The 17,129-nt window shown below is 40.5% G+C and overlaps 1 protein-coding gene across 2 annotated transcripts in view; it reads left to right on the forward strand.

Moving 5' to 3' along the window:
* Positions 1–17,129, forward strand: part of SHMT1 (serine hydroxymethyltransferase 1) — a 437,170-nt gene that overhangs the window by 343,150 nt on the left and 76,891 nt on the right. For both annotated transcript variants that reach the window (XM_044089588.1, XM_044089587.1), the window contains exon 10: positions 1,185–1,301. In XM_044089588.1, coding sequence (XP_043945523.1) covers positions 1,185–1,301 — 117 coding nt within the window. The remainder of the gene's footprint in view (positions 1–1,184; positions 1,302–17,129) is intronic.

Here is a 17,129-nt window from a genome sequence, read left to right on the forward strand (position 1 = left end):
CTGCTCTCCAGAGTGATCTAGAAAGAGGGTTCAAAGAGGCCCCCGATACTATTGTTTTAGATTTATCCTGCTAGAAAATGCAAGGGAGAAAGTGAGCTTTCTGCCTCCGCTACCTTTATCAGATCAAGGGACCCCTGATCCACCTTGATATACCCAGATTTTCGGGCTAGAAAACTGTATGATTTGACTGATATTTTTTGCATTCCTTTTTTACACAAGATATGCTTAACATGAGAGAACAGAAGCCTGCTGCTGGGAAATATAACTTCTGTAAACAGATCTCCCTTGTCATGGCAAGAGGCACATTGGGGATTCTCTTTTCAGTATTAGTGCCTTTGATTCTGCAGTACTTGTCAAGCTTCTACACCTCAAGTTTAGCTTATGGCTTACTGAAGGTACATATTTACTACCAGTTATACAGTTAGTGAAACAGATATTGCATTTGAGGCTCCTAGGAATGTTTTTCAATAGTAGGATTTGAATTTGGTCTTAGAACTGACACGAGCCCCTTTCAGATGAGCGGCAGTCACACCCCTCAAATTTTTGACATGGAGAACAGCTGTTTTGCTTGCTGCCATAAACTAGAATTTCTAAGCTAAAAGCACTTGGATGCAAGAGCTTTCTGAAAGATAGGGTCAGACTACATACATACAAACACTTTATGTTTAAGGTGCTCGCTCAAACTGTCAATTTGCTAGTGTTTTCCCAGTTCCACAAATTAAAGGGGAGAGGGTTTTGTATATCTTGGATGTGTGCAGCTGAGATATCATCTAGACAGAGCAAAGAATGAAAAGGTTTAAATCTGCTCTGTGCCCTCCTTATTTAAGAGGGGAAATCTGTTTCCAAGTAAGCCCTCTTTATACTGGATGTGTGTTCACGTGACATGGACATCTACCTGCCCCGGAAGGGGACGGTTACAAAGCTCTAGAGGTCAGGCCTGGCATGAGGCTTTATGCAGCAGAAGTCCCTTTAGTTATTTCTGCTGCCACAGTAAAGCATATTTTGGTAAGTTCCTGCTACAATTGTACCTTCCTTCTTGATTGTGTTAAAACTACGATGTGCAAGTAGTCACAAGTGTTATTTTGTTGAATATTGGCTCAGAATTATGTTTCATCTGTATGCATTTGCTGTAAATGTTCTTGCTTGCTATACTTTGTTTGAGGAGTCATTTGTTGTTTTCTCAGGTGGCTCAGACAATCATTTAATCTTGGTGGACCTTCGTAACCGTGGAACAGATGGCGGGAGAGCTGAGAAGGTGTTAGAGGCCTGTTCTGTAGCTTGCAACAAGAACACTTGCCCAGGTACTTTAAAGAGAGCACAATGACTGGTACAGCACAGGCTGGCTGGCATTGAGAACATTATTTTTTTACAAGGCATCTTAGTATATCCTGCAGCTCAATTAGAAATATGCACAGCTTTTAAAATAACTTGAAAATTTAGATTTTTTTCAGTGATTACCATTTGCAATTTAAATATATAGAGGTACTGTAAAAGGTTGGTATCAAGAAGGATTTGAAGCACATGTAGTCTTGAATGGTTTGTGTCGTCAGAAATTTGTTTTGCTACACAGAAATAGTTGAATTTATATTAGGTGGGTAATATATTACCTTTTGTTAGACACTCTCTCTCTCTACATGAGTATGTGTGATATGTATGTGTAATATATGTAGTGTGCATATAGATCTGTGGGTATAAGGAAAATGATCAAAATACCCAAACATTGACAAAGCAAGCACTGACACACACTTGTGTGCGCTGACGAATACCCTCGGAGCATGCAAACAAGTTAAAAGAAATGTTTTGCAGGGTGCAAGCCTCCCTGCTTGATTATACATGTATACGAGCTACAGGATCATACAATTGCCAGGGAAGGGGCAAGTGGAGTACCTCAGGGTTCAGTTCTGGAACCGCTCTTGTTTGGCATCTACTTCTCTGAAGTAGAGGCCAACACTAAGGGACTCTGGCTAACAAAGTTTGCAGATGACTGCAAACTGGGAGCCATTATTTAGTACCTCACAAAGAGGATTACTGGCTTCAAACAAATGCCCTACAGTGACCGTCTCAAAAAACTCCAGCTCTACTCCGTAGCATATCGCCTGCTCTGAGGTGATCTCTGCCTAACATATAAAGCTATATCAAACCCAGAGCTGTTGGACATGCTACACCTAAAGAAATCCCAATCTCTCTAAGCTACACGCTCTAGGGACCTAAACCTTGTCACCACAATAAACAGGACATGCTGGAGGGATGGATTCCTGTCCCAGAGACTTCCTATACTCTGGAACAGGCTACCAATCTATGTCGAGCAAAGTTCTTCATTAGCACTCTTCAACAAAAATCTCGAGAGTGGATGGGAAATAGGAAATACACCCCGGGGGTCACTTCTGTGTCTCTGCTCGACAGTGGCACAGGAAAATAACTTTATTGGGTGGCGTAAGCCAGGGAACCTTGTTGGTTAGGCTTACATAGGCCCTTGGGCCGATAGCTTAGTACCTACCTAAGAGCCCTCAAATGATGTGGATATTCTACAAAAGGGCCTTACAGAAACAGATGCTTGCTGCCAGAGCCATGGGCACAAGCTCAGTGCCAAGATATGTATAGTTATCCCCTTTGGGAAAAAACAAGTACTCGTGAATTACCACATAGGTGGCAGTACACTAAACAAAAGTGTGATAAGAGATTTAGGGACACTGGTGGGGACAGTGGTTTCACCTTCAATAACCACATCACAACAACAGTCAGGAAATCCTTCTGTGTGGCGCACCTCCATCACTAAGGGCTTTTCACCCAGAAAAAAGGAGGTCATTGTCGCACTGTACTTATCCCTCATTAGACCCATTATAGAATACAATGCCCCGTTTGGTATGTACCTCTCAAGACATCTGCAACAAATGGAAGGCCAAAGAAATACCTCACTAAAAGAATCACAGGCCTAAAGCAGATGCCCTATGCTGACCGTGTTAAAAAAAAAAAAAAAAAAAAAAAAAAAAAAACTCCACCTATACTCTGTTGCGTATAGTCTACTCAGAGGCGATCTCTGCTTAACATACAAGGCCATGTCAAACCCCAGAGCTGGTGGACATGCTACACTTAAAGAAATCCCAATCCTTCAGAGAGACATGCTCCCGGTATCTAAACCTTGTCATAACAATGAACAAAACATGCTGGAGGGATAGGTTCCTGACCCAGAGACTCCCCAGACTCTGGAATAGACTGCCCATACATGTCGAGCAGAGCGCCTCTTTGGCCCTCTAGAAAAGGAACCTTGATTGGATAGGAGATGGGAAATTCACCCCGGGGATCACGTCAGTCGCCCTGCTAGACACAGGGGTCCAGGGAAGTAAATAATGTGGAAAGAAATAGCCAGGGAATTGTTATGGCTAGGCTTGTATAGACCCTAGGGCCAATAGCTTAGTACCAACCTGTGAATAACCTATGAACCCAGGGACGATCAATCTCTCTCATGTGATTATCAGTGAGTGTAGACAAAACAGATGCCAAAATTTGGGAATTTCAATCTTTATCATTCCTCTTTTATCTGTGTGTTTGTGTATAGAAACCAAAGGGTAGAAAAGGTCACGCAGCCAAACCCTAAAGTAAAAACTGCAAGAAAAAAGTAGCCAAGTTAGTTTTCAATGTGTGGTACCATAAGCCTCCTGTAATGGAGACGTGTGGGATATAATTTAACTACATGGCTTTTGAATGTACATGACTCTTACTTTTTAATCTTTAAGCTTTATGGGCATCAGCTGGGTTTATGGACCGCGTGTGTCTGACGTATAGCCGAACCATCCACTTATGCTGTGTTGATGAAAGCAATAAAAAGACTGAAACATGCATGTCCACACCTAGTAGGATTTGGATTTATTGACCTGAATGTAACCATTATGACTTAAAGTAAAAAAAGTCATGGACGTACAGAAGCCATGTAAATGAAACACTTGATGTCTTTAAGGGGTCGATTCGTACATCCTATGGGCCTCCATTACAGGACATTTAAGGTGTCACACAGTGAAAACTCTACCTTAGCTGGGTTTTTCCTGCACTTTTTTACAATATATGTGTATATCTTTATAAATGCACACTGAGTTCTGTAGAAAGATCAATCTGAAATTATTTTTTAAACAACAGGATCACATTGATGACACTCAAAGATAATCTGATTTCAGGTTTCACAAATCTAAATTTAATCCCCCTATGGACAAACATGTAGCTGTATTTCAGCAGGCAGTGATTAAAGATATACACTTCCAGTATGGGTCAGGTGACTTCATGAGGCACAACTTATCCAAAAAAGAACAATTGGCCCTAACACAACTTAGGAACAATACAGATATAGTGATCATTCCTGCGGACAAAGGGGGCACGGTTGTTGTCATGGATCATGATTCTTATGTCAATGAAGGACTTCGACAACTTACTAATCGTCATCATTATATGAAGATGGCTATTGATCCTACACCTAGTTTCCAATCAGAGATTAATGAATTTTTGGAAGAAGCAGTAGAATCCGGTATCATCTCTGAAAAAACAAAAACACATTTAATGGTCAAGGATCCTGCTCAACAGCAACTATATCTACTTCCTAAAATTCATAAGTCCAGTTACCAGCCTCCAGGTAGACCAATTGTCTCCGGTATTGGGTCACTTACGGAACCTATATCTGTTTTCCTTACAGACAAATTGAAACCTCTATTAGCATATGTTCGGGCCAGAATCCAGGATACGACTGAATTTTTGCAGATTGTTTCTGAAACTGAACTGGAGCCAGCTTGGTTGATGTGTACTCTTGATGTGTCCTCCTTATACACCAGCATCCCACATTGGGCGGGCCTTATGGCCTTGGATTTTTGGTTAAACAAATCCAATTTGTACCCTCCTGGGATGAATACATTATTGTTATGCATGGTGGAACATATTCTTACCAAGAATGTCTTATTTCCAGCAGGACTGTTATTGGCAGCTACAAGGTACAGCTATGGGTGCATCCTTTGCACTCATTTATGCTGACCTTTTCATGGGATATATTGAGGAACAAATTATTTATGATCCCATGCATAATATATATTTACCAGAGATGGACATAAGGAGGAGATACCTGGACGACTGTTGGTTAGTATGGAAAGGGGGTCAGGAATACCTCCAGGAATTTATTGAACATTTAAATAGTAACATCTGGGGTATTGAATTTACTGTGGAGTATAATCTCAATGAAATCAACTTTTTGGACGTTCACCTGACAAGGCAGTCTGACAATACACTGAAAACGTCTATTTACAGGAAGTTCCCACAGTACAATACTCTATTGCATTCGGCAAGTCATCATCCCAAACATATTATCAGGAATATACCCAAATCTCAATTTGTGCGTATCAAAAGAATTTGCTCTTCTTATGATGACTTGAACAATGAAAGAACGGATCTAACCAACAGATTTTTGTCCAGGGGTTATGCCACGCAGATTATTGATTCAGCTATCAAATTTAGCCATACTAAATCCAGGGATTCTCTTCTTCAATATAATATCTGTTCTAAAAATCAGGATGCTGATCTATGCAGATTTGTCACTACCTATGGCAGAAACAGTGGACATCTAGTTAACATCATTAACAACCATTGGAACATACTTCATTCTCATCTCCTTTTGTCTGATTATTTGGGAGAACGATGTTACTTCTCATACAGAAAAGGCAAAACACTTGGCTCATTATTTTCTCATTATAAAAGAACTAGACACACGCAGGAACAATTCACACAAAGGACACTCACTGGTGACAAACTTACAGGCATCTACCCATGTGGACACTGCAGTTTTTGTAGTTACATCTTCAAAACAACTAGTTTTACTAGCAAAAATACCGGGCAAATATATGATATTCAGTTTTTTGGCAATTGTAGCTCAGACTGGATAATATATCTTGCAACACGCACATGCCAGGCATTTTACATTGGCCAAACATCCAGACAATTTCGTATTAGGATTTCGGAACATCTGGGAGATATTAGAAATAAGAGATTGACCAATGCATTGTACAGACACTCTATTAAGCATCAGACAGCCAAATTTTCTTTTATCATTGATTATATTAAAGGAAATCGAACATTCAAAACGGGCTGGCATGAAATTTTAAATGCTAAAGAAAAAAGATGGATTATCAAACTTGGTGGTCTTTTCCCACCGGGATTAAATGACAAATTATAGTTTTGTTTTTGAGTTCACAGTATATGCTGGATCATGTATCAACATATAACTTTTTGCAATATACTATTGTATTACAGATACATCTGTATTCAGATGTACCATATTTGACAAGAGTCTCAATATTTTTGGTGTCAAATATATTTTTTGTGATTCATGTTTTTGACATATATCTGTATAACTATTATTTTGTCAAACCTCAATCTGTCTATATTTATTATTTTTATAAGTCTTATTTGAATATTCCAGATGACATGGTGTTTTGTTTCACATGGTGTTTTGTTAATACTTTTATTTTATGCATTTATTTAAAAACAGGAAGTGATGTCATATGACTCATTTATGACAGTATATAAGACTTAAATCCACCATTATGGCTTAATGTACTACTGACGAAAGCCTTGTTGCTGAAACCGGTCTAGTTTCAGTTGGAATAAAGTTTGTATTATATGGATCCTCCAGGGTGCTGGCTTCTTCTCTTGTGCATCTACTTTCCCCTACCCCAACTGTGGCAGACATGCTTTTGCTTTAGATTGGAGGGCATTGCTAACAGACTGTGCTCAGTGTCCATGGACAAAGACAGAGGCCGCCCTGCCCATCTCATTTTCTTCGATTGATGAGGTCTTGCTTGTGATCTTGTAGACATTGCAGGACTTCACACACCCCCCAGGTGCTGTTGCTGTCCACTCCAACAAAATAGAGGTTAAGAAGGTTTGGTACTTAAGCAAGGGGCACAGACTGCACTCCCTATGTTGGAGGGTGGGGAGTCATGATAGTTTGAGAATGGACTTCTGCTAACAGTCACTTTGTAGCCAGCCATATGCCAGAACAAGACAGCTTATTAGTGGACAGGCACAGCTGCATCTTGCTGATGGTTCACAAGTGATTTGCCAGCCAGTAAACAGAAGTCTTCCTGCATTCAGAAAAGCCTCGTTGTGACATGTTTACATCCCTAACTTTGTAGATGATTTTCCCTTAATTCCTCCATCAGGAGAGAATACCAGAGATGCTTTCATTAAAATAAAAGCCCCATTATGTCCTTTACACTTTTCCTCCCGGTTATCCCTTATTCTGAGCTTTCTGGAAAAAAACAAGATCATTCTGATAGCTCAGTTCTGCCTTTGACAAGCATTTCTCTCTGCTGTGGTCTAATCTTTTGTACCGGTCTGTACCACCAGGTACTTGTAACCCATTCATGTGGTAAACTCCAAATGGTGCTTCTCTCCTCACACAATAACCCCATGGTTTCTCTGTCTCCTGTGAGTCACCCTTTCATACCCAGACAGTGTGGTCCAGATATTTACTTCGGCTTAGAGACTCAGTACAAGAAAAACATGTATGAATAATGGAATTGCTTTTTCCAAACCTTCTGTTTGGAATTTTTAACCCAAATTTTTGACAATAGTGTAATCTGTCATAGTTAATCTTCCATCTTTTTAAAATTTGCATCAAGGAACACTCCTTACTTAAGCACTAAGTGTCTACAAAACATTCCTCAGAGGTACCACCTCCATCCGCTAGTTAAATGCCCCGTTCCTTTGTGGGGCTTTGTTTGATAGAAGATCTGACTAAGCCTCCATTTGAACCTGGTACTTCTACAGAACTGAAATGTGTTCTGGAAGACTAATTTCACTGTCTCCCTCCCCTCTGAGGCTGTTCCCTTCCATCTAAGAATTTCTTAACTCCATGCTTTGCCGTATGTCCTCCATGCCTGGTGTTCCACAAAGACTGTCCCTGTGAGAATGCGGTCATACTTTAAAAGCTGACAGACAAAACTGAATCTGGCAATTAGTCTCCTAGTTACTAGCAATGGAGAATGTCTGTTGCACTGCATGCTTGCTCAAAGGTACCTCATTTTCTGCACACAAAAAAAAAATTATCAGAAGGCTTAATTGTTTCTTAATTGGTCAGGAATCTGGACTGTACAGTTTCAAAGCTAAGCCTCTCTAAATGGCTGTGAAATTGTTTTAAATTTTGTTATGAAAGTGTCAACACATTTGTTAACAGTTAGTGCCATCTCTTATCCTTTATTTATAAAAATGCTTTTTGCAGTGGCAACATGGGTACCGTTGCACATTTCTGAAAGGAAATATAAGCTGGGCGTGATCTCTCGATCCAGGTCATCCTTTAGTACTTCATGAAGATCTATCCAACAAGATTGCTTAAGATTCTGTACTAAAAGCAATGATGATGGAATCCTAGATACAAAAGCTATGTACTACTTGTAATGGCTACCCTGGTTTGGTTGAGCTGTCACCAGCCCCTAGAGTGTGTCTGGATTTTTCCATGTTTAGTGGTTTGTATTCTGTTCGCAGATTGTACTGGCCCCTGTTTCGAGCAGACTTACAAGACCAGAAGTTGGGGGTTCTTAGGACAAAAGAATCATGGGTAAAGGAAAGAGGGTTTCATAGCCTGGGAAAATTCTCTTTGCTGGTTTCAGTCCTAGAATTATTGATGTAGAATTACTAATCCAAATCTTCCATTTTGATAGGTATATGACTTTCATATTTCCATGTGCTTGTATCTGCATGTTACCGTCACTTGGAACATTGGAACACTGGAATGTGTATGCCTACTGACAGGGAAAGGCTTAGCAAGCCATCATACTGCAAGCATGCATATCAGCCACTGGAACTGGGGGTGTGACAAAAAAAAAGGAAAATAACCTCAGCGATTTCGGAGTTGGTATATTTAAGTTGCAGGGGGTGTGGGGGTGTGGGGGGGGCTTGCCTCCCTGCATAAACTTTATCACTGTTGATTTTGTGTTGTAGTTTCTTGTTTTATTTTGAGATTCCACAATCCCAAGATTCTGGGCGTCTGTTTTCAGAGTCTCGGGATTTTGGAATTTTGATATTTAGTAGTAAACACACACATTACACTCTCTCTCTCTCTCTCACACACACACACACACACACACACACACACACACACACACACACACACACACACACACACACACACACACTTCCTGAGTAAAGTTTGCACTAAACATGTCTGCAAGATTTTTAGGGTCTGAATGGGTGATGCAGCTTTGGATTGGTTCAGAACACTGCTGGGATTTTGGAATTTTGATATTTAGTAGTAAACACACACACTACACTCTCTCTCTCACACACACACACACACACACACACACACACACACACACACACTTCCTGAGTAAAGTTTGCACTAAACATGTCTGCAAGATTTTTAGGGTCTGAATGGGTGATGCAGCTTTGGATTGGTTCAGAACACTGCTGTGGGTGGTAGTTCTTAATTTTCTGACATAAAGGATTTATAATTGTTTTTTGCTTCGTATGATAATTTAGTTTTACTCTTCCTGATGGCTATAGTTCTTTGCCAATCCTTCTAATAGAAATTTTAATGAGAGGAGATTTATATTTATTAGAAACTTTTTTTTTTTTTTCATTTATTATATTGCAAGTTTATACTTTGAATACCAAGGTGGTTCGTTTTTGAATTTCTCATTATATTTGGTTCGGATAGGGACTGCCAGATCTAAGCACGTTTCCATCGTGGAGTAGAACTCTGTTTTATAAGTAGCAGCTGAAGATGCTTTGGGGATGATGAGGAAAATTTTGAGAGCTGCTGTTAAAAATTGAGTGTGCTTGTGTTTTCATATCTTTAAATTCAGATTTGCTTGGGGGGGGGGGGGTCTGTGACTTTAAAAGGATAAAGTCACTAGTTTGTGGTCATATTTAACCAGGGATTTGGATCCAGTAGGCATTGCGTATGAAGGGGGTGTATTGGTAAGGATAAGGTTTAAAACATTTTGTCCATAGTGGGTTTGTCAGCTGTAGGTAATTATTTTATCTGGGAATGGTTGAGTATGCAAAGCTTTTGAGGTATAGGTGCACCATTTTATAAATGGATAGTTGCCCATAAAAGGTGATTTTCATTATAGGTAGTTTGGCAATTACATTCAGGAATGTTGTCACCTGGTATTCAACAGGCAATGTATTTAACTTATTTTATTTTGGGTATTTTGAGAGTCTTGGGGGTCTGCTTAAAGATATGTTTTTTGACAAATATAGGAATGTCCCCGCAACTTCTACTTGGTCTGAATACATGGTAAGTGCGTAACCCAAGTAAGAGGGGACTGCTGTCTTTACAATTAAACCAAGTCTCTTACAATATAGACATGGATGTTTTCATGTTGCAGGATGGCCTCAATCAGGTAGCTAAATTTCTGGCACTGAAATTAGGAATCTCAGAACACCAGGGCTAACCCATACAATTTTTTCTTTGCCCTAAATAAAAGCAAGCATTTTAGAAAGTACCTATCATAAGAATGAGATGCCATAGATGTAGTCATGTCAAAAAACATGCGGGCGTATGCCCTTTCTAAATGTATAACCTTGTGGTCATATTTAAGTCAAATGTTTAAATGGCCAAAATAACTTAATCCTTAAAACCTTGGGTTATGCTGGAAGTGCTGATGTCATCTGCAACTACTTTCCCAGCTTGGCAGTCATCCTACAGATTGATTCTAGTGCTGACAAAGAACTTCAGAGGAGCCTCCCAGTTTTCCGCATCCCTTTTTGCACTACTCTTGGTTAAATTCACCTGTATACAAAAAAGTAAGAATTCCTTTTTACAATGCAAATTCTGTATGCAGTTAACATTCTGGTTTCTGTACAGTAGATCCCTTGTACGAAATACTTTTCCTAAAAAAAAAGTACTAAGGAATTTTACTACCACCGTTTATTAATTTTATGGTCAAAGTAATGTTCAGCTGATTGTAGCAGGCATTTATTTGGAGCAGTGTGGGCATGCATTATTAATTCCTAACAGAGCATGGGCTAATGCAGCTTGTGGAAAACTATCTGAAGTCGCATACCAGAGTGACTAGGGACTGTTTGTTTTTTCCTAAGTGTTCTCCTCAGGGATGAGGCTGAGCCTTGCACCTAGACATACTAGTTGTACTATTTTAGCAGTTGCAGCTTAACAATTCTTTTTTTCTCCTCCTTTTGTCTTAAGATGGCAGTTGAGTGCTCCCTTGGTCCATTTGTTCCCCTCTTTTGGGGGTCAACAGCTGTGTGGCCCATTTGTTCCTTTAAGGACTAGTGGCTTGTGAATCAGGAGTAGTGCAGTCACCCAGTTGGGGACAAGGATTTTCTTTATGGCCCTAAATGTCCCAAATATGCCCAGTATACATTTTCCCCAGATAACATTCAGTATTTGTAACCTAACATCCCTTTCTTCCCCTTTATTTTTCCACTACTGTGCTTTAATGCACCACCCACCCCCTTTTCAAACAGCTGGGGCTTACCACTGCCTGTCTCTAGTCCTTTGAGCCCCCCTCCCATCTACAGGATATCTCATCCATCCACTGCCCTGTCTCCCAGTTCATTACTTTTAATTTCCATTCTTGTGTGATCACACTAAGCAAGGAACCCTGACATTTTTACTTTAATTGTCTGATATCTTTTTCCCTTGCATGCTTATTTAGGATTTGTTGTGCACTCAAACGTACATATGAAAAAATCCTTGTTCTTCTTCATTCTTTCCCAGCCATACCTCTCGACCTCTCTGTGCAAAAAATCTGGACAATGCCAAAATAATGGGGGGACAAAGGACCAAAAATAGGGACAGATTTTAAATATTGCTCCTATAAACTTAAGTTGTTATAATGACATATTTTATAGCATTATACATTTTCTGATGGATATAAAGTCTGAAACTCAAATACCTGTCATTTAATATTATTTAGTCATGCCAATCCTCAATGATTGGCCAGAAAACTTTACATTTTATGAGGAAAAGATGAACAGTAAGAGGCAAAAAAGTTGGACATTCTTTGAAAATCTGAACAATTGAGAGGTATGTTTCCAGCTTCAGTTTTCATAGTCATTTTGGCCTTTTTACGTATGTCCTTTTTCCTAATTTTCCCACCAGTTATTACTCAAGCTGTTGTTTTCCTTTTTGTTCTCCTTAGACTGTCAAAACAAAACTAGTCACCTGCCTCTCCCACCCACTCTTGAATATTCTTATCTTTCTGCATTTCTCTTGGGTTCCTCTCCAGAAGCCAGCCTGCCTCCATCCCTTCATATCTTTTTAACTTTTGTTATTAAATTGCTGTGTAATCATAGGTTCATAGACAAGTACTAGGCTAGCTATCCTTGGCCATTTTAAGCATGGCCAATTTCCCTTTTTGGTGCTTGAATTAAACTATTCCATTTGTCCTTGCACATATCATAGTCCATTGTAAAGTACCCCTAGTGAGAATAATCGATAATAGGTAACCTGAGGGATCCCATGCATGGGCTAAAGCATTTGCAGCTGTCTTTATCCATTAGTAGTATAGGTGGCAGTCCTGGGATACATTTTCTGTTTCCCATCCATACATCCAAGTTTTGCTTGAATATGGACAGGGTTGAGTTTTGTTTTAAATAGATGAGGGTTCTTTTACATAGAAACTCACAGAGCAGCAGTATCCCCTGTAAGATGCATGTCCCAACAAACCATTTGTTGATAATGCAGAAGAGGTTTAGATAGAGTGGTATTTCTGATGTAATTTGACTTGCTGCTTATCAGTAAATCCATCAGTATGGAAGTTAGGTCACTGTCCACATAAGTTCCCAAATCCTGAGCAACTGGGTCAACTCTTAAGGGTATATTGTCAGTGTGGTAGTTCCCCTGAGTAGATGGCATCCCAAAGGATATAATAATGCAGATGTTCATCGTGTTTCACTGTGGCAGTCATTACAATTGGGTTATCCTGCTGGCAGGCTACCCGCAGTCGGCCCGAGTTCCAAAGTCCAGGTCCGGCGTTGGTTGCGGTCACCTCCTCCCTGACGTCAGTGCGTCAGGGGTATAAAAGATGCAGCTGACACCATTTTCTTCAGTCTCAAAACCCTAAATCTGGCAGCATGGCAGTTAATGTAGTCATTCAAGACACACCTCTCTCTAAAGCAGTGATGGATGTTATTTTGGAGGCCAGGAGGCTTAGCACCAGAAAATCTTATGCAGAAAAAAGAAGAGATTATGTGCTTGGAACCAGGCACCAAGGTATTGACACGTTTGTTCCAAATATTCCTCAGATTTTGCAATAATTCACTGAGATGCTGGATGAAGGCCTTTCCTTTTCATCAATTAAAATTCATGCCTCTGCCATTTCAGCTCATTACAATACAGAACCACCTATTTTTTCTCATTCATTACTAAGGCAGTACCTCAGAGGGGCCAAAAACATAAGACCTCCAAGGAGAGCACCAACACCTGCATGGGACCTCAACTATGTCTTGGAAAAACTCTCACTGCCTCCGTTTGAGCCAGCCTCTGCAGCTAATATAAAATACTTATCCTGGAAAACAGCTCTGCTCCTAGCAATAACCTTTGCTAGACGAGTCTCAGAGTTACAGGCACTCATGGTTGTGGAACCTTTTATCATTTTCCATCCTGACAGGGTTTCTCTGAGGACAAACCCTACATTTATGCCTAAGGTAGTGTCCAGTGTGGCCCTTAACCAAACAATTCATTTGCCTACCTTTTACCCAAACCCACAGATTAAGGGTGAGAGACTTCTGCATTCTTTGGGCATTCACAGGCGGCTACGCTTCTACCTGGACACAACCAAAGCTTTCAGAAAGACTTAACTTCTAGTGGCATATGCTGCAGGATCACAAGGAAAGCTTATCTCAAGGATGACAGTCGTCCAGTTTCCAAAGCTTCAGGGCATGCTCCACATGCCCAAACAGCTAAGACAGCTTCAACTGTGCTGTCAGCGCTGTCAAAAGGCTATTTTGGGTCTTTCACAGCTTTCATGCCAACTGAGAGAAGGAGGCTGAGCTGTGAGATGACAAAGCTAGGAGTAAAAGGACACGAAGGTCCATTCCCTGGCAAAAATATACATTATATAAATAAGGGTGGGGTGAGGTGGAGGGAGAGACCGGCTACTGTAGAAGTGATCATTTGAGTATCTGTTATGGAAAGCTTACTTACACAACTGTACTACGTTCATCATATTGATCACTGCTGCAGTATCCCTAGCTATATGGGAAGATTACCCTAGTTTTTTACATCTAGAGAAGGAATCGAGCTTCTAGTACTTTGTAAAAGTATGCGGAGAGGACTACGTTGCTGCTTCTAGACTACCTAGAGTCCAGCCCTTTCCAAAGTGGATAGGCCACTGCATTCATTTCTGTTATTCACAGCATGGCAAATCAGTGCCTAAGGGCATTAGGCCACATTCAACCAGAGCAGCAGCCACTTCAGCAGCCTTCCTCAGAGGAGTACCAACCAGAGACATCTTAGAGGCTGCAACTTGGAGTTCAGTGCATACTTTTACAAAGCACTATCGCTTACCTCTCTACTCTAAATCCAGGGTAGGCTTTGCCACTGCAGTTCTGCAGGGCCTGATAGCCTCTCCTAATCCTATTTAGCACCAGCCTCCCAACCTTAGCTTTGGGATTCAACCCAATTGTAATGACTGCAACAGTGAAACACGATGAACATAGTACAGTTGTGTACCTACCATAAATGTAGATGTTCGAGTGTATTCACTGTTGCAGTCCAGGTTACCCTTCCTCCATCCCCCTTTTGCTTGCTGGGACTTATCTGTACTTCTCTACTCTATACAACCTATGTGGTGTATTTGCTTGTAGATGAAGGAAAAGTTGTTTTTTCTGTATGCATGCTTATTGGCATAATTTAGCCTACCATTTTAGGGGCACCTGACATCTGGGGCAAGAAAAACTAAAGAAAATGGCGTCTGCTGCATCTTTTATACCCCTGGTGCACTGACGTTAGGGAGGAGGTGACAGCAACCAACGCCAGACCTAGACTTTGGAACTCTGGCCGACTGCGGGTAGCCTGCCAGCAGGATAACCCAATTGTAATGACTGCATGCAGTGTATACAGTGAATACACTCTAACATCTACATTTATGGTAGGTACACAACTGTACTTTTTTGCAGTTTAGTTTTCGTCTATGATTTTTGGCACTAGTTATTTATTTGGTACAAACCTTCCTGCAGGATTCAATGACTGTTCCTAGCTTGTAGTCATCTGCAAACTTTGTCAGCCAGAGCCCTTTGGTATTGGCTTTTACTTCATAGAAGTAGAAGCTAACATGAAAAGTCCTAACACAGATCCCTGTGGGACTCCACTGATGACTAGTCTCATTGTGGAAATAACATCCCCCGTGTTGATTTCCTGTGGCCTGTCTGTGAGTCAGTTGGCAATACCATCTTCTGATGTGAACCCCCCCCCCCATTACAAATACTTAACTTGCATGCACTCCTGCTCTTCCCACATTCTTTTCTAATCTTTCCTCTAGTGTGATTGCTTCTGTCTTACTGATGCATGTGGTAGTTTCCAGTCCATTTATTGAAGGCAAACTGAGTTGTCCGTGTCTGCTGATAATCATATTGATCACTGCTGCAGTAGCTTTAGATGTGCTGTGTCCTGCAAAAGATTTAATAACTGACCAGCTTTCAAAGCTTTAGGGCACCTTCCATGCACCCAAACTATTGGCTCAAGTGGTTGTCTAAAAGACTGGTTTGAGCTCCAAACCCTTCAGAGCTTTCCTGCCACATAAGAGCATTCCTCTTCAGGCTTTTGAGGAAAGACTGTCTAATTTCCATTGATGGGCAGATAAGTTGTCTTTGGAGAGGGGGGGGGGACCTTCTACATGCAATATTGTTTAATGTTACTTTTCTAGTTAAAGTTGTTTTTGAGGTAAGAGGTTTTTGTTTTAATGGACCGTCACAAGACTTAACTCTGTTTAAATGAGAGCACACTTTTTTGTCAGTTTAAAAGTTACCTACTAAAACTACTTTTTCTATGGATAAATTGTTTTACTTTTTGAGGCTGGCAAAGTTTATTACAGTACTTTTTTTAATGGAGAAAATTACTTTTTGGGACTTTGAAGTTTTGCCATCTTGAACTGCATTTCCCCAAGAAAGTTTTCAGCTTGACCATGAAACACTACCAGTCGTTTGATCAGTCTCTTCTTCCAGCCGCAAAGTTAAGCAAACAGCCTTTGCCGCCACAGCAGGCTAGCAGTTTACCTTGGTTCCTCAGAGCAGTCATCTTTTCCCCCAGATCTCTTTGGTATAGCACCCACAGCCACTATGGACTGGGGGTTGACTGTGCTGTGTGGCTTTTGGGGCCCTCTCAGGGGGTAAGGAAGAGCTACTCTTGTTAGTCTTGGCAGAAGGGTTAGGAAAGTCTACCCATGTCAGCCAGGATGTTGTGCCTATCCCAGGGTAGGCTATTGTCGCCATTAATAAACCTTGTTTACTCTAATTTTCCGCTCCGAAACAAGCTAAGCATTTATCCACTCATACTAGAATCCCTCTGGACAGGAGTAGTTTATTAAATTTGGCTCTGGTCTTATTCAGGATGTTGATTTCCTCCTTATAAGGTGATTTCTGGTAAATGAAAAAGGGGTTCCTCTTTTCATGAAGTTTCAAGATTCTGAATCTAGACAGGAAGATGAAAAGACAGATGCAGTGTTTTCTCAGATTTCTGATTCATACTCTGAGGAGAGCTTTGTATCTAATTCGCCTTATGAGAGATTTTTTTTTCTCTGAGACTATTTCCAGAATGTGCACGTGTTTTCAGCGAGAGAACACTGAGCTTTCAGTCCTTTAGGAAGATACTATGAGCTGTTACAAATAGAATTTCCAGGACTTTCTCCAATCCCTTCTGTGCTGTCAGCATTGGAGGATCTTTGTCACTTCCAGCAATTTCCTTGATAGCCTGCTGTCTCTCTAAAAAAGCAGACTGTACAAGGTTCCTCAGTCTTTGAAGATTGTATACATTTAACCCAAACCTGACCCAGCATCTGTAGCTATAGTTAATCAACCTGCTGCTAAACGTTTAGTTAATTCCATTCTTTCCCTTTCTGACAAGGATGGTAAAGTAAGTATGGAGGGGAGTGTATGTTTCTGCAGCTTTGATTTTTCAGAATATTAAATTG

Source organism: Protopterus annectens, chromosome 12.part0 (assembly GCF_019279795.1).
Source record: "Protopterus annectens isolate FY-2018-M chromosome 12.part0, PAN1.0, whole genome shotgun sequence".
Classification (NCBI taxonomy): domain Eukaryota; kingdom Metazoa; phylum Chordata; order Ceratodontiformes; family Protopteridae; genus Protopterus; species Protopterus annectens.